Raw genomic sequence first — 18020 nt, forward strand, 5'->3', positions numbered from 1 at the left:
TATCCCAAAGCTTAAAAAGATTCGGACACATGAAAATAAAGGAACTGCTCTACTGTAAGGTCTGCAGTGGCTGTTGTTGGCAATCAGTTTCCACAGACGCCAATTAAAATAAAAAAAACAAGGTGAGACGAACATGGCCTGTGTAAACTTCTGGGCTCGTCCAATAGGAAGCTCAGCTCTGCTCCTTGGTCCGTCCCCTTTGTGTGCTCTTCCTCCACATTGACCACCATGTCATTTCAGTCCCATCCAAAACTAATTTCCATAGTCCTTCCTGCCTCACTCTTCAACAAATACATACATAGAAACAAATCCCCAGACACTCCAAGGCTTCACCCCAAGTCTGGGCTGCTCAGTACATCTTCTGTCGGCTGGGCAGCACTGCTTCCTTTAGGAAAGAGAACACCAGGAGGATGCCAGACCTCTTCCCCCTCTTCCCCTTTGTGAAGTAGTTGGACACCACGTCATCTGAGAGGAAAACGCACACGGTTAAAATTGCACACAAGTTGGGACCACAACAGCGACAATTCAAAGTGCCTTTTCTGTTGAAATTCATATTCAAAGTTGGGATGCAAATTATCGATTATTTAATGGTTAGCTGATTGACCTTATCGATCAATTAACAATTAATTAATAAGCGGCAATTTTTCCTGAAAAATGTGCAAGGAGCACATTATTTAACCCATAAATAATGTTGAGGGTCCAATGTGACCCACTTGTACATTGGAGAACAGTTAAAAACAAAAAAACAAAAAAACTGAACATTTACCCTCTGATTTTAAGTTGACTTCTAAAGGGTTAGTTACATTTCAACTTTTTTTTTTTTTTTTTTTCCAAAAACTTGTTTAAAAGTAACTTGTTCTTGGTATATTATGACCATTACAGTATCTACAGGTGAATTGCTCTTTCCTGCCACTACACTGTTATAATGATATTAACTACCAGTGTAAAAAATGTTTAATTAATTGCGACAAATTTTAATCGATTAAATTCTTAATAGACAATTAATCAATAATCGATTAATTGTTAACATCCCTAATTCAAAGACAACAAATGTGCAGAGGAAAGAAAAAGAGTGTTCACCTCCTTGCTGCATGGTGGATGGAAGCACGTTCTCCCCCGCCGACAGTGACACAAAGAAGGCGAAGGGGATTACCCAGAGGCACACAGTGAAATATGCCAGCACCTTAATGCCAAACAGGAAGAAAGGACAACATAGAAAGAAACTATATGAGTCCTGAAATGCAAAAAAAAAAAAACAGGGACAATCTGCAAGCAGATTGAAAAGACTGCAGGTAAATCTATATTGAACTTACTTCTGAGAATGGATAATACTCTTGTGCAAAGTACTGGAAGGCCATATAATGGTTTACCACCACCAACACTGAGAGAAATTACAAAAAGAAACAAAGGGGAAAAAGAAAAAAATAAATATCACTAAAAGATAATGAACGTCACACCATTCAAATACACTTGCTTTTACTAACTTAAGAGAGTCTGTCATTCCTAATTGACATCAGTGCCAGAGAGCCCTTAAGCTTTCCCATAAACTCTTTTTTTTTTTTCATATTTTTCAAGGTAATGCTGATGAGAAACATTTAATGCCAAAGTCCATTGTGACTTTTGTACCTACCACAAGAGAGAATAAAGTTTGGAGAGCTCAGAAGTATGTACGGGAATGTCCGCAGGAGGCCAAAGTAAACCAGGTTGGTGAAGAGGCCAACTCCCACCATCAACATTGGGAATCCTTCAAAAACATAGAGGCTGAACAGCACACCTGTCGAAAACTAGAAACATATACAAAAGAGTTTGGTTTTGTTCGCTTCGTGATTTAAAAGCGGTGAAAATCTTGATAACAAGTGAAACTGAGAATTGACACAACTTGCTCACCATTATCATGTATTTTATTATTCGGCTAGTGGCAACTGTGTATTCTTCTATAAGTTCTGCCAAGTAGTAGAGGCCAGCAGCTGAGGGACAACAAGCAAGGAAAAACAACGTGTACAGTGAGACAGACAAAGCTTACAAGGGTTTTAAAGACAGGAGCTACGAACTTGGGAGGCGGTGGAGAAATGTTAGCTTTCAAAAGAAAAGTCACATCCTGAACGCCTTGTCAAACAAGCAGCTTATTACAATTTAATGTAACATTAATGGCCATTTTAAATTAAAAAAAAAAAAAAGAGAGAAAAAAAGCAGATGTTGCATCCTTGTAGCCATGTATGATTAAAGAGTAACCCAAACAAAATTTAGACTAGAAGAACGCAATATCCTGAAACACTTAAAATCCTTGTTACAGATACTTCATTTGCAAGATAACTGTTTAAAATAATACTTTTTTGTTCAAGCAATAAGAAGTTCTGTAACTATAATTGAAATGAAAACAAGAAGGCCCTTGACTGAGCATGTCAACTCAACAAGTGGCATCAGGAGGAATTCATGAAAACTAAGGTTTAGCTCGGGCGACACGTCATCCATGTTTATGTTTGACTATCTGGGAAAGTTGGGAGGCTCGCTCTTCCAGACAAGTGAAAGGAAGTGAAAGGAAGTTTGCAGAGGCACTGCCTGTGTGTACTTGTACACGTAACAAGTATGACGAGTAGAGCAGAACGTCACTGAGCTTGACAGTCCGCGGGCCACACCTGACAGAGAGAGAGACGGAGACGTTACGTGGCCTGGTTGCGGAGACGCATCGTGGATAGTGTCGGCCCCAACTTTCCCAATAACGTTGTTAAGCTCGATTACCGAGTGAAAAACTAAAGAAATCAGCGAGATCGGCCGCTCGTGAGGAAGCCAGCGTGTCACACTGGCGGCTGTCTTGACAAATGTAAACACAGCAAGTAGTACCCAGTGAAACGCTTGTCACAGAAACTCACTTCGCTGAGGATAATTCGCTTATCGGTTATCGCAATATCACAGTGACACTGTGAAAAACGCACAGGTTGATTAATTAGTGTCGAATATTGCATTTTAGGGTTTTAAAAAAACAACGAGAACACATTAACTGCAAGTTAAGTTGGCTGTTCCGGCAAACGTGTCACACAAGGGCTTTAGATGACTTAAATGACTGAATAAAGAATCGCAGCATTAAAGTCGCTAAGTGGCATTAAACAGCCTCGTAATGCCTCGCACTGACAAAGTCTTATTAAAAGCTATTATCATCTGGGAAGCTAGCTCCATCTTAGCAGCTCGGTGACAGTCGGTTAAAGTACTACACGTCGTGTCTTTTAATTTAGTGATGAGGCTACTGTTAGTGTTTGCATATTATTATTATTTCACACGCACGCTGACACTCTCACACACGCGACTGTCATAATATGCTAAAAATGTACCATTGGCGATGTTAAATGTTGCAACTTGTATTGCTAACTTCATTAGCATGATCAGCAAACAGATGCCAGGGGTTTGCAGGGATTCTGACGGCGGCTTACCTATTGCCAGAGTGACGAACGATATCTGGATCACCAACGAGAGCCAGCTGAGTAAATAAATAAACCACATCTTTCTGCATGTGAACTAACGCGTACAAATAGTGAAAATAACACAAAACAACTAGCTGTAGGCTAACTCGGCGCTAGCAGACCCGGTCAAAGTTCTTCTTCCCACCAGTGCAGACCGAGGAGAGCGGAGAGGAAGGTCCGTTTCTCAAGAACAGGAATGGGTTTGCTTTTGTTGCGCCACCTCTGGTCGGAGGATACAAGCTCGAAACGCATATAATTCCACTTTCTGTTACCGCTGCGCTGAAGGTAGCGGGGGGGGGGGGGGGGGGGGGGGGGTGCTGGAGTCTGTCCAAGATGTCTTGGGGCAAAAGCTGTGTTGCAACTTCAAACTCAAATCCATTCATCCATCTATCAATTTTTCAATACCTGCTTATTCCTGAGCTCAGGGTCACAGGGGTCTGCTGGAGCCTCTCCCAGCAGTTATATGGCGAAGGCAGAGTGACACCCTGGACAAGTCGCCAGTTTGTCACAGGGCCACAAAGAGACAAACAACCATTTGCACTCACATGCACAACAACGGACAATTTAGAGTTTCAAATTCACCTCACATGCATGTTTTTGGACTGTGGGAGGAAGCCTGAGAACCGGGAGTGAACCCACGCAGACACAGGGAGAACATGCAAACTCCACGCAGAAAGGTTCCAGGAATCGAAACCCACAACCTTCTTGCTGTGAGGTAGCGCTAACCACTGCGCCACTGTGTCACATTGAAACACATTTCATTTCACTTTCTGTTACTGCTGCACCCAAGGTAGCAGCTTGCTGGAGGCTGTCCAAGATGTTTCGGGGGGCAAAAGCGGTGTTGTACCGGAATTTTTCTTTTTGTAGACTTGCATAGTTCAGCTTTTCCTCAAATGGCTTTACATTCTCCACAAATGAAACACCCTTTACCCTTCAACTCTGTACAGTGGGTGTCACATATATAGTGACCTTGGACAAGTCAACAATTTATCGCAGGGCCACATAGACAATAACATCCATTCACACATGCTCTCATATGTACTGACAATTTAGAGTTCCTAATTTGCCTCAGGTGCTTGATTTTGGAGTGTGGGAGATAGTCGGAGTACCCTGGGAGAACCCACGCAGACACAGGGAAAACATGAACACATACAGAAAGGCCCCCTGGCACGAGGATGGAACCTGCAACCTTGCTGTAGCTGCAGCAGCTAACCAGCGATGAAAAGACTAAGTCTAAGAAAGACTAAAGTTGGTTCTGGATAGAAGGGGTGTAGTCAAACAATATTTTTTACTTTTTATTACTTTCAATTATGACGCTCTTTACGTTTGTTGCAGTGCTTCGTATCTAAAATGAAAAAAAAAAGATAAACAATTCTGCATGTTTGTTTTATTAATTCATTTTTTCATTGACTTTAAAGAATCATTTAATATTTAATTAGATCTTTGCCACAGAGGGGTTGTGCAATTCTTAATGGCAATGACAAAGAAGTGAGTCTGGAACAGCGGCAACATTTCTGTCTACAGGGGCACCATGCAACCGCTTTTGGTTTGCTCAAGAGTGTGGCTTTAATATTTTAGTGAGTATCTATAACCAAATGTCTCATGTCTTTACTGTATTTCATTAAATCCAGGGTGAAACCACTGAATGGACAGTCAAATCCTCCAGCCTTCTGGGGGTCAAAGGACAGTTATGAAAAACAGAAGAACATCCAAATCTACATTATAATCTCTTGTTAACACATCATTTCCATTGTGTCCTAGTTTCTGTCTTTGCTTTCACTTTTTTGCACACGCACGCAGGCACACATGCACACGCACGCACCAGGTCGAAATGGCAGAATACGTTATTGCATCCCTGCAGCTCACACCTCTGAGACTGAGGAGGAAAAATGATGAAAAATGTATGCAGGAAAGTGACAAGGCCTGGATCCTCTCGTAAAAAAAGATTAAAATAAATATATGATATAAAACGGTGTGAAGACACTAGAATGGTGTCAGAGTCAAAGGTGAGAGTCATCTCTTCCTTTATTGCCTCTCAAATGCTTTTAACAAAGTCAGGTGGCGAGGTGGTGATAGGGCTCACGTGTCCACTCATGCATGCACGCACACATACATACACATTAGCTGTGCAGAGGTGAAAAAACTCAAGGCGACCTTCCACATTTAAAGGTAGCTTTAGCAGCAGGTGACACTGACACCTCTTGGCTCTGGGTGTGTGTTTTAATGGACCCCAGGAAGATGCCAGATTCTATCTTGGACCGAAGACGCCTCCGAAAGAAAATGTGTGAAGAAAAACATATCGCATTGTTTTTCTTCTGAATGGATGGATATTTTCCATCTATACGTGTGGCATAAAAAATCTTGACTTGCACTTAGATCAACTTCACCTGGAAGAAAACGGCTGAGTGAATTTCCTGCCCATTGACACGCAATAAAGTCTGTCCATTTAAAGCAGGCCGTGGTCTACTTTTTTCTTCCTTTTTCCTTTCAACATGAATGCTTGATTTGAAGTTAAAAAAAAAAAAGTTGAAAAACAAGCAACACTTTCTGCTATTAAATATATATATTTTCCCACCTTGCGGTTCCATTTATTTGTGAACTCCCAAGCTCACACCCTTAACACACTGTCTCCCTTCTCTAAAGTTTAATACAGCAGAACCTCTCTGGTGACGCTTGGCAAGAAATGAAAAGCACATTGTAATATTCTGTTCAATCAATATTTTTTATTAGGACCTCTTTCTGCCTAATACTGGCCTGTTTATACCTGGACTGACACATAAATCCTTCCACTTAAGTTAAAAGGGGGTTTAAGTAGCTACACAGCAGTGTCAGGTGTCATTGTGAGTCTTTGGCACATGGTTCACAAAAAAAGCTGCACAGGCTTACAAAGGGTTAACAACGTGGCCTCAAATCCCCGTCCATGGAGTCCTGACACGATTTAAAAGCATTTTTTTAAAGTCCAGGAAGTGGCTGTGTCACTGAGAAGAGCATCTCCAACTCTTTCCATCACGTCTTTTCGTTACAAAGGACAGCATGTATCTGCATGCAACAGCAACATAACAAAAAGAAGTGTGCAAAAATTAAGATTTTAAATGTGGGATTTGATCTATTATTTTGTTCTCCATCATTATTGACCTATAGGACCGCTATTGCCACTCTTTTAATGACCACACTAATTTGCTGCATTGTGAAAGTGACGGAGAAGTGCGCGTGCAGGTTCATTTTGCTTAATGGTGAAAGGACACACCTAAAGGAAAAATACATTTCTTGGACTTTAATCGAATTGAAAACAAATATCTGGTGAACTATCCCTTTAGTTATGCCATCTGTACCTTGTCAACAGAGACCATAGTGGCCCATTTTTTTATTATAGAAAGAAAGATAGATAGATGAATACTTTATTAATCTCCAAGAGAAATTTGCAAGAGGTCACATGAAAGCATTGTCAGTCATCTTTGGTGCATCACACGTAGAGTTGTGAGGGCTTCTCTCCTCAGATGGCTTGGGTGATGACCAGCATAGACGCTCGGAGGCGCGAGTCTCTCTCCTCTCTGTTCTGCTGCAGCCTCCGGAGCACGGGGGCGCTGCTGCTCTCACTTGCCCACACAGCAGCCGCTCCTGCTGGGGCATTCTGCTGAAGTGTCTGGGGCTCTGGACGGAGATGGACGGAGATGAGCATTGTGACCAGAACTCACTGACAGGTGGTGAATGAGATCGGCTCTCTGCAGCCACGCAATAAAGCACTTGAATCTTATGATACAGGTGGCAGGTGGAGCTTCTGGATTTTAAGCTTAGTCGCAAAAGTGATCTGAAGGTTCATTTCACATCTCATATCTCATCTCAAACTGTAAGTCTGGAGTAGATTGTTTTGGCACCTGTCTTAAGTGCACAATCCTAAATTAGAGCAAAACAACCAACTGGATTGAATCGCTCACCATTTCCTTCTGTCAAGTTCTCTGCCATCACTCTTCTCCTCCTCTGTAGGACCTTCAGGAGCTCGGAATCAGCTCCATCCGCCCGTCTGGACAGCTTCCTGGAAAGCCGCCTGAGGTGGGGCTGGTGTTTCATGTTGTCCTGAAGCACAGATATATCAAGGTAGAGCAGCTTTCACCAACGTCATGGTTAGAACGTCTGCGGTGAACTAAACCACTGAGCAATGAGTTGCATTACCAGCATTCCTTTCAACTCAAGGATGGCTGATTTCCTCTTTTCAATCTTTGAGTCCTATTGGAGGATTTAGGGTTTTATTAGACTGGGAATAAAAGGCACCACAGTTTTTTTTTATTAACATCATTGTAAGAAAACTCAGGGAAACTCGCCATCCAGTTGTCATCGTCCTGCAGGAGGAGTAAAGGACAATCAGAATTGAACAATTGAAACACTTGGAAATGAAGGCACTGTTTAAACACTGAATTTCTTGCACCTGTATTTTCTTCATTGGCTTCAAGACGATGCCTTTCTTTATTCGCTCCATCATTTCATCCACTGCTTTCGTTTTTGCATCCTGTAGAGGTGCCGGTTCTTCAGGAGTACAAAAATGCACAACATTATGACATCATATGAAAATTACATTTAGCTTACACAAGTATTCTCTCTTAAAAAGAAACAAACAAGAAAAAAAAACAGTCCATTATTTCCTATAACACTCAATTGTCCCTGATTTTAATTTCTCTGAGACTCACTGTTTTGGTCGGGGTTCCCAGCTGTACTTTTCTTCTTCAGGAGAAAAGGCGCTCTTGGCACAGAGAGAGAACGAGGTCAGAGGGGTCGTACTGTCACACTGCGCAAGGAATTCTTTTGTCGTGGAAGTGTTAAAAAAAAGCAATCGAATAAAATTAAGGCTGAAACTTCCCATTGTTTCAAGGACGGGGAGGGCAGGAACTCACTTAGAGACAGTCGGGGGAGGTAGTGGAGGTGGCGGTGGAGGAGGCGGAGGGGGAGGAGGAAGTGTAACTGGAGTGGATTTCTCCTCCGGTTCACTGCTCTTCTCCTTGTTCAGTTGCTCCTGTAACTGTTTAACTGGAAATAGGAAACCACAACCTGTTAAAGGAAGGATAAACTAGTAGCTGTACGTTAAAACCTCATCCAACTCGGGTTGGTTTGTGCACTTCAGCTTTGCAGGTGTCAGTTCACCGTTTCCAATTTTTGTTTTGCAATAGCAACACCAATAGCAGTAAGAAGAAGAATTTTTTCTCTGTATATACTGACTTGTGACTAATCTTTGTTACGCATCTGATCAGTTTGGTGCGGCTCTGTCTCTTAACCACTTGACTACTTCTGTCTGAGCAGCATCAGCCTATATGTGCTGCAAAACGGCCTTCTTATTAATTATTGACAGAGCTGCATCGTATCTTTTTTTCTTTTTTTTTTTTACTAACAGACACAAGCAGCTGCCTGCTGCAGACTTTGACGGCTTCTCGTTAAATATCCAGCGCCGGTGTCAGTGCACGCACTCCCACCGCTCATCATCTACCTTCCCCACGGAGCAGCGCGACGCTGCCGTTCGCCTCAGTCAACTGTGTTTCCAAGAGTTTCCTTCCCGCCTCGCTCTTCACCAGCTGCTCTCTCAGGTTGTGCAGCTCAGCGGCGAGGCCGCTCTCTTCCACGGCAACACCCGGACTCTTGTCCTGCCAGAACACAGGACACGATAAAGAATGGGCTTGAAAAAAAACCCAGCAAAATTAGGGACGCACCGATACCAGGGTTGAGTACTCTCCTCGTACTTGTAAAATATGTGCCGTCCACGACACAGATACCAGTTGTATATGCAAGCATATGACAATTGTGTTAAGGGTTGTGTTTGTGCTGCAATGACACTTGAAAATTGAAAACATGCTGAGGAATGTTGTTCAAAGAACAAACGTGAGAAGGTGTTTCCATGACACTTTTGCGATATCGACACATCTCATGAGAGCGTCAAAACCTTTTAGCGATATTTGAGAGGTTTTTCGAAGTTTAGGTGTTTCCAATTTTTTATCGCAATTTTTAGGTTTTGCACAATTCTTGGGATAATGGAAATGCAGCGACTGACTACAGAAATGCAAGTACTCGTACTCTACTTGTTCTGATAAAAAGTGGTATCGGTGCATCGCTGAGCAGAATAGATTCTGAGTTTCCTGGCCTACATCTCCTCACCGAGTCCTGGTAATGCTGCTGGATGTCACACAGCGACGTTCGTATGCTGGAGATGTGGTCCAACGCCTGCTGCAGCTGCAGCCCCGTCCCAGCGGCCAGCGTGGGGACCAAGCTCGGCCCTCGGGTCTCCTTCTGCTGCTCCATCAGCTGACAAGAACAAACATATTGTTCCTTCACTTCACTCTGGTGTCTTAAACACATCCCTGTGATTACCAGCCTTCCACCAAAGGGGAAAAAAGTAAAGGCTAAAAACACCAGAGACAATGAGCCACGATTAATTAGAGGGAATAAAGTGGGAGACACAAATGGCTGGTTGCTAATTCTCACCGCCGCGGGAGGCTGTCACAGCGCAGAGAAAACGTTTTCAGGCCAGCGCTTGATTGAACAATGGCCCGGATGCGTTCTTGCAATTGCTTCTCAGTCTCGCTGATGACTCGAACAATGCAAACGGGATGATTTGGATGTAAGATACGGCAGCGTTTTTTTCCCCGCATTACGCTAAGTGGCTCGTTAGGGAAATGTCAAGTGTTGCCTTGATTCTCGGCGCCGACAAAAAAACCACAGCAGATCAACTGAGTGCCATAAACACAATTTGTGTCAATCTTTTGTTTATTTGTGTTTTTTATTTTTTGCTTTTATCACTTGCCAGCACAAATATTGGAATTGATCTTTTATGTTTTGGTTCTGTTCAGCCAGTTTAGCTTCTAGTACACGTTTCAATGGCATTAATGCATCTTTGCACATTATGCGCGTTCAGACATTTTAGTTTATGAAAAATAAGTGCTTTTAGAGTTCATCATTATTTTGCAGCATCATCTAAAAAACCAAACATTAATGAACTCTGGTTGATAGATGAGTGAATCCAGTGTTACAAACGAGAAAAAAAAGAACGTAGAAATGGTGTACTCTTATCATGGGAAGCTTTATACCTTCATTTCCTTATGTTAATGCTAAATTGAATTTGTTAAAATACATAATGAGCCTTTGTCACATTCACCAGTAGTTGAATACTATGCATAGCTTACATTTCCAGTGTTTTCAACCAGTGATGTGCGTCTTCAGCCTGTCAGTGAACGCCCCACAGCTGAGACAGTCTATCTGTTCTCTTCTGGTTTAAGACACTAAGGTCTGGAGACCAGTAGCGTTTGTGATGTCACACTGCTCCTGTCCTTTCATTTCCTCTATCAGGCATGCTGAGTTTAACAGGAAGCTAAAGCCCAGTGTCTTTGCAGGAGGTTGTAAACAAAGGGCTAAGTATGCTGCTGAATATGGAGATCTGTGCAGTTTTTTTGTTTTTTTTTTGATAATGAATCACTTGGGGATGCTCCCACCGTGTGCCAGGTCAAAAATTTAGATCGTTGATATTTAGAAAATAATGCAATGTCGGACCTGTAACTCTGTGAAAGAGCAGCTCAGTGGTGAAGGGGAAACGAGAGAAAATCTAGTTTCTCATATCTGCATTATTTTTTTATGGGTGGGACAAAAGAGAAGCAGCAGGTTCAGCCGTGAGCTCCGTGTCAGTGAAAGCAGTGCACGGCTCCATGTTGCAAATTACACCGCACTAATCCCAGGCCTCCCTTAAGCAAAGAGTGATTTTCACACAGCAATTAGCACAATTATTTCATACGCACACACGCAGACCCCAAACGCACAGCGCAACACAAAGAGACAAAGACACACACAATACGGACGGGGGGAAAAAAGCTCCAAATTGTTTCCTGTTCGAGACCCTGCGTCATTATACCACCATGCATCACAGACAAGAGGTGTGAATGGTTGGTGTTTTCAAAACACATGAAAACAGACAAATAGCAGTGAACACAAGAGGCATTCAGCGCAGGGGGGTCTTTTACCATGAATTGAGAGTAAAGGGGCTGGATTGTGTGAACAGTTGGGGGTCCTTTTCACAGGTAAGGACCCCTGCAAGGCGGCCCATTGTGGGCCTGTCCGGTAAATGGAGGACACAGCGCACAAAGGCGACAATTGCTATATGCCCGGGCCAAAACATAAAGGTGTCAAGCAAAGACAGGTTGTGCTTAAAGACTGCTATTCTCCTTCAGGAGCAGTGATGACCACTAATTATGTGCAGGGGAGGGGCTAAATGGGAAGGAACAGGAACAGAGAGGTGTTTTTTCTTCTTTTTTTTTTAAAGGAAGGAAAAGGCCTTCATTATAGGAGCAGCTGTGGCTGTCGTGCGTGCGTATTTGGGACTTCTTCTCCTTCTTCTTCTATGTGTACTGTGTGTACAAGTGTGCGCCTGCTTTTGTGTTGGCCGTGTGTGTTTGTGGGTGAAAGGCCCGGCCTCGGCTCGGACCCCAGATTTGACGCCCGCGACGACGACGTGTCATCAGTGTGAAAACGGGAGAATGGAGACCCCCTCCCTCTGTCCCGCCGCATCAGCTGCACCCTGACAACGGACGGTGTGCGTCTGTGTGCGTCTGTGTGTGCGAGTGTCGGCACAGTCGCTGGAAGGTCAGCTCTGACACTCGGCCGACCCCGCCGTGGCACGACCTGTCACCCTCGCCATCCGTAGGTGTGAATGCATGACAAACTGTTTAGTGGTGAAGGCGCACGGCACACAAACGCGCACATACACATTCACACACACACAAGCAAGCTAACACACGCACACACCCACACACACAACGAGGCACGCGTCCGCACCTGGTGGGCGACGACTTCGGCGTGCTGCCGGAGGTCCTGCTCCAGCTCCAGCTTCTGAGATATCTGTGTGAACTCCTCGCTGACAAGCTGGGAGACTGTGGTCACACATGCACACGCACACACACACGCAACCACACACACACACCAACAATGAAAAGATATACTTTTCATCATTACTACTTCAGTAATTATGATGATAATATCTTCTGTATTACTTTCATGACATGTATGAAGACTTTCCCATTTTATTTGATGATTTTTGGTCAAATACGTGAACATATAAGTTTAATTTGTGGCATGTTGTGGATTTTGCTGCCTTTCACACCCTTTGTGTTCGGCTAGCAACAGATTTTTTTTTATTTTTAAATGAGGGCAGACAAATTTGCAGCCCAGTCAGAAGTACAGCAGCAGCAACAGTAACAACAACCTGCCGACTCACCTCGTTTGATTTTGCTCATGTTCCTGCTCTGCTTGTTCATGCTCTTCAGCAGGGCCTCCTTCTCCTCGGCCTCCAGGACGAGCTGAAGGGTAAGAAAGCGGCAAAGTCACAATGGGCTGGATGACATCCAGACTTGCATGTGCACGCGCACGTGCACCCGGACCGGCCACCTGGTCTCGGAGCTGGCACAGCTCTTTGGTCAGCTCCTCCACTTGCTGCTCCAGCTGCAGCTTCTCAGCCAGCAGACAGTCCACAGACGCCTGCAACTCTGCCACACGAGCACGTGCGCACACCTTTAGTTTTTGTTCTCATTACCCCTCGAGTCATGATCTACCTGAATACCAAATACAAGTCCATTGTCACAGCAGATGAGGCGATGGAGGTTTTTTTACCTGCAATCTTTGCTTGATTTCGCAAGGCCTCCTCGCCGCCGTCGTCCTCGCCACCATCCACCGCATCCGCGCACTGGGCGGAGAGGTCAGCATTGAGGTCAAAGGTCACTGCAGCTGAGTCCTCCGGCACTGTCGGCAGGAGAGGCATCAACCTTTGGCTCATCCTCTTCAGGACTTTGTTTTCCTTGGTCATCTGCGGAGACAGGGGAGAGTGAGGGGAGGGTGAAGGGAGGAGAGAGCAGACGGAGAGAACAGAGGCATAAAATAAAAGGAAAGGAAACGATGACAATGAAGAAAACGACACAAACTTTGACCGCCAGCTCTTCAGCGCTTTCCCTGCAGGAACGCTCGACCTGGAACTGGATCTCCAGGACATCGATCTCTTTCAGGAGTTGACTGGATGCTGAAAATACAAGAAGAAATAATATCGGTTTGCTTTGCGCTCTGGGAACATTGCCATCCCCTTCAAACGTGGGTCTAAATGAGGCTTTGCCCTGTGACAGACTCCAATTTTCCCTCTTTAAGGCGGTAACATCAAGACAAACTCTGAAAAAGAAAAAGAAAAGAGGAAAAAAAAGAATCTTACCTTTCTCCAATTCAGCCAGCCGCTGATTGGCTTCGTCTCGCTGCATTTCCAGAAACTCACACTAAGCATCAAGCATCCGTAAACAAGGGGAAAGTTCAGTCAACAAGACATTTCTTTATTTAAATTTCATCATAGATAATTCTATCCCAGGCACCAAACATAAATGTGTTATAAATTCGATGGTAATTTTCTTTGATTCATTGCTTGAATGTCTTTTTTTTTTTTTTTTTTGCAAACAAGGTCTGTCACATCCCCGTCTTGCTCTGCCCTCACGCGGGAAAAGCAGCGCTGCGTCTGCTTAAGCGGCAGCATTTCTCTGCCATCATCGTGATTGTCTGATGCACATTAGAAAGTGGCATTAATCATTTGGCAATTTACTGCTTCTTGCAATCAGTCCTACCTGAATGTCAACCTCATCTTCTGAAGATGAATCACTCTCTGCACCGATGCCTGTGCAGCGGAAGGGAAGGTGGATGGGTTGAGGAGGAGGAGGAGGGGACGAAAGAAAGGAAGAAAGAAATGGTGTTTTATGTGCAAACATCAGACAACTGAGACCTGAAAACACACACACACACACACACACACACACACATGCTCCACAGCGCCTCATTACATCCTGAACACTGGCCTCCTTCACAGGACCCAGCAGGGCCGGCCATTGCAAAGAAAAAAAAAGATTCCAGGAAGTGAAATCACAAAGTGTATCCCCACATAAACAGTTTCAACCATGCCAGCTTCTGAGTCATAATAGTTTCCACTTCCTATTATTGGGGAAAATTGTGTTTCAAGCCTAAAGCAATTTGTTTTTTCCATTTGAAATATTTTGGTTGTGTTATGCATTCTGTCTCTGCTGACTGGTGTTTCTTTGTACGCCACCTAATGACATAATTGCTGCTGCTGCTGCTGCTGCTGCTGTGTCGGTCTGGTTTAGCACGAGGCCTGGACACATAGCGCTCAGCTGAAACACCGGCTATTAGCAACTTCAGGGACAGTTTTCTTCTAATCCTCCTTTTCTTAAAATAGGATGGTAAAAACAAATAATTTGGAGGTCAACATTCAACATATCGGGAGGAATAAGCATCGACACAAAAATGAAGGATTTCCTCCATTTTGTCAGATTAGTCTGAAAACACATCATGAAATTATGAATTATGAGCCACGAGACATGTATTTGTGCTGCAGAGCATCAGTGTGAAGTCCTACCTGCCACAGGGCCGTCCCCAACATTCATCTTTCCTGCAATTTGCACTCGCAGCACTGGACTACACCACAACAAAGCTCATAAGTGTGCTGCAGTGTCAGTATCATGGAGGAAGCAACTTTGGATTCCTCTTAACCCCACCCCCGGTCACGTTATCTGAAAGAGGAAGCTCCGATCATGCACTGACTCAAGACAAGATGGTTTCATTCTTCACAGTCTAATGTATATGTTTTAATTTTGGCTTCATTCATTTTTTAAATTACTTTTCTTCAGTTGCAACAAGGAATTTTATCCGACCCCCTGACTGTTCTCTTTCAGCGAGGACCTCCGAAACATATGAGGGACCATGAGAAGCAGGTGCTGGCTGATCGCACCCCAATGTATGATTTGTTAGGTTTCTTTTTAGCGGTTTTGTTCAAAGAAAGAATAGTTTAAATTTAATTATATTCAACTTATGGGGTGTTACTTATTAACTGTAAAATAACCTAAATAAATAAAGTTTGAAACTGTCTTGCTCACGACCTGATGTTTGCAAAAACTGACACAAATTTTACATCGTGTCTTGTTTCATGAAGGACAACATGTGGGGGGGGGGGATCTACTAACACTATAATTCAGACATGTTTTTCTCTAAAATGAAAAAGGACATGTTCCTTTTTAGGTCAAAATTGAATTTTCGTTTTCATAATTATTTCATTAAATATGGATACAACTGATAATTGCTTCTCTAACATGAATAAAACTGCCATTTTATTTGACTCAGCTGCAAAGCTTTAGTCTGTGTATCAAGGGTATTATTGAGCGTTCAGTATTATACATACACAGGGTGTGTTCACACGTTCACTCTTATTTCTGACGCGAGCCAGTGTGTCATAGTTGCCTGGAAGATTCTGCTATTCAAACCAGGCGGCAAAACACGGACTGTAAGACCTTTTTTATTTTCATTCTGAAATAATCAAGACTTGCTTTTAAAAATGAATGTCATTTTTAAATCACCTTCAGTCCCTGCCAATAATTCCCTGCAGAAGCGCTGAATAGCTGCTGCTACAGTGACGTCCTTGTGATTTAATGAGTCTTTTCTCTCATGTGCGTTGCTCTCTTTGCAGGCGCCACCTGAGCACCGAAACCTCCTCCAGCCCGTCACCATGACCTTTACTAATGATTCCTCACCATGTTAATAAAGGTGAAATTGTCACTTAACATTAGCCATTGTCTGGTGTCACTTACAGCAGGCAACATTGTCTACAGACTGGGTGCTCATTAAAAAAAAGAATCTTTTAAATTCTTGTTAAATGGAAACTGAATAGAAAAAAACAAGGGAAATAATGTGAGTCAATTATTTGCACTGGTTTTTAGTCGGGCTTTAGACAAACGTTTGCAAATAATCAGCACGATTATATTATAAAGAAGAAGATTGTGTGGTACATTTGTTCCTACTGGATCCAGCTGCTTTATGTATAAAAAACAAACATTAGTAACACGCATTTCAAATATTCATGTGCAATATGATACAGACAGTGTGTTCTGTTCTGCAGAAAAGATAAACATTTAGCCCGCAGTCATTTTGATAATAGCCTTGTCTGCTACTGCTCCTACATCATCTGAAGGCTCGGATGTCTAAAAATATCAGCTTATGAAGCACTTTGTTATTCTGTATAGTGTTCACGCATATAGAAATACAGAAAAAGTGGAGAAACAAATAAAAGAAATGCCAAAACATTGCATATAAAAGAGACACTAATGGAGGAGCATTGTCTTAAAATGATTTGTGAAAGAAGATTGAGACGACACAGAAAACGAAGAGTTAACAGAAGTCAACTAAACACAAAACATATGTTTCTAGGTATGTTTGCAGATGTATTTGAAGGGATTTCAATTGTGTTGTTTTCTCCAAATGAATGGGTGAAAGCAAAATAAAACTACCTGACAAAATACAGTTGTTGTTTTAATTTACTTAGTAACACTTTAATCACCAATTAGCAGCTGAGATTCACCCCCAAAGACGCATGCTTGTCATGACGAAAATCTCAATCCTGGCAACAACACTAACCTGTTGTCACACACACATCATTATTATTATTATTATTATTATTATTATTATTATTATTATCATTATTATTGTTTTTATTATTATTATTATTATTATTATTATTATTATTATTATTATTATTATTATTATTATAATTATTATTGTTATCACTATTATTATAGAGTTCTTTAAATATTTTTTTTCAGGTAAACTTCTTGTGGGTGCTTTGCGTGTCAACATGTGTAAAAAAAAAAATAATTAAAAAAAATACACAAATAAAAAAGGGTGAAAAAACTTTTCCAAGAAAGAGGTTATTAGAAGGACTCACCTGCTCCAGCTCTGCCTACTCAGCACTAATGACTGTGTGATTGGATAATCCGGGCTTTTTGCAGCTGACAGAGGAGATAACCTGCAGGGTCAACCTGAGGGTCAACCTGAGGGTCAACAGGAGGCCAACAGGGTTGCGATCTTTGGCCCACAGATGAGCTCTGTGGTGGGCGATCGCAAGTGGGTGGGGCTCTGTTCTGCACCACCACTGCATACATCCAGAGAGGAGGTTGCTGTGGGTGGGTGGGGGAGGGGCTGGGGGGTGAGGGAGGTGAGGGGGGGTCTGGAGGAGGGAGACGGGATGTGTTGTGACAGCAGAGCCTCGCAGACACCGCTGGCCTCCCGTTGACTTCACTGTACGCTGGAAACACAAACACAACACAGCTCGCCGCCGCCACCCCCCTTCCCCACCCCCCACCCTTATGCTTTCTACGGGCGTCGCAGCCATTACAGTTTGTCCAAACAAAAACACTTTTTGAGCGCGTTTGCCTGGAAACAAGGAGGATATTATCTCTGTGACATCCAAACCCATCCTGCCCGCTCCAGAGCCAGCGGGGATTTTCTTTTTTTTAAGCAACCTAATGGGGATTTTGATTTTTTTTTTCCAAAAAAGGAAAAGTAGGCCACGTTTACAGCCGGTATTATATCATCACACAAGATTAAAAGTGCCTCCCTGTTAAGAGTATTCAGTGGCAAACGTTCAAACAGGGGGCAGGTGATGAGATGAATGAGGCCAGTTGGCTGAGAATCGCCCAACGTGAGTCGATTCCCCCGCGGCAGGATTTGTCTCTG

At 43.0% G+C, this 18020-nt stretch overlaps 2 protein-coding genes across 2 annotated transcripts; both read right to left on the reverse strand.

The window, feature by feature from the left end:
• Positions 1–279: 279 nt before the first annotated feature.
• tex261 (testis expressed 261) lies at positions 280–3623 on the reverse strand. Its single transcript, XM_076028266.1, has 6 exons — positions 3426–3623; positions 1888–1967; positions 1631–1784; positions 1314–1381; positions 1081–1183; positions 280–465 (listed from the first exon to the last, which is right to left on the reverse strand). Exons 1-6 carry the CDS (start codon positions 3493–3495, stop codon positions 350–352), a joined length of 591 nt encoding a protein of 196 aa, XP_075884381.1. The 5' UTR covers positions 3496–3623; the 3' UTR covers positions 280–349.
• A 1213-nt stretch (positions 3624–4836) lies between these two features.
• shtn2 (shootin 2) lies at positions 4837–14991 on the reverse strand. Its single transcript, XM_076028267.1, has 18 exons — positions 14875–14991; positions 14072–14121; positions 13672–13732; positions 13394–13488; positions 13086–13278; positions 12864–12961; positions 12694–12775; positions 12255–12349; positions 9591–9737; positions 8929–9082; positions 8342–8474; positions 8138–8190; positions 7879–7976; positions 7775–7792; positions 7626–7679; positions 7391–7529; positions 6391–7106; positions 4837–6336 (listed from the first exon to the last, which is right to left on the reverse strand). Exons 1-17 carry the CDS (start codon positions 14900–14902, stop codon positions 6949–6951), a joined length of 1656 nt encoding a protein of 551 aa, XP_075884382.1. The 5' UTR covers positions 14903–14991; the 3' UTR covers positions 4837–6336; positions 6391–6948.
• Positions 14992–18020: the final 3029 nt, after the last annotated feature.

Source organism: Nelusetta ayraudi, unplaced genomic scaffold (genome assembly GCF_046127955.1).
Source record: "Nelusetta ayraudi isolate G7.1 ecotype Tasmania unplaced genomic scaffold, CSIRO-AGI_Nayr_v1 ptg000022l, whole genome shotgun sequence".
Classification (NCBI taxonomy): Eukaryota; Metazoa; Chordata; class Actinopteri; order Tetraodontiformes; family Monacanthidae; genus Nelusetta; species Nelusetta ayraudi.

Coding starts and splice junctions, on each gene's coding strand:
- tex261 (XM_076028266.1), bottom strand. CDS start 3,495: ATGTGGTTTATTTATTTACTCAGCTGGCTCTCGTTGGTGATCCAGATA. Junction 1,785..1,887: donor TAATAAAATACATGATAATG/GTGAGCAAGTTG, acceptor ATATGTTTCTAG/TTTTCGACAGGTGTGCTGTT. Junction 1,184..1,313: donor AGTATTATCCATTCTCAGAA/GTAAGTTCAATA, acceptor TTTGGCATTAAG/GTGCTGGCATATTTCACTGT.
- shtn2 (XM_076028267.1), bottom strand. CDS start 14,902: ATGAATGTTGGGGACGGCCCTGTGGCAG. Junction 12,776..12,863: donor TGTGCCAGCTCCGAGACCAG/GTGGCCGGTCCG, acceptor CTTACCCTTCAG/CTCGTCCTGGAGGCCGAGGA. Junction 7,107..7,390: donor GAACTTGACAGAAGGAAATG/GTGAGCGATTCA, acceptor ATCTCCGTCCAG/AGCCCCAGACACTTCAGCAG.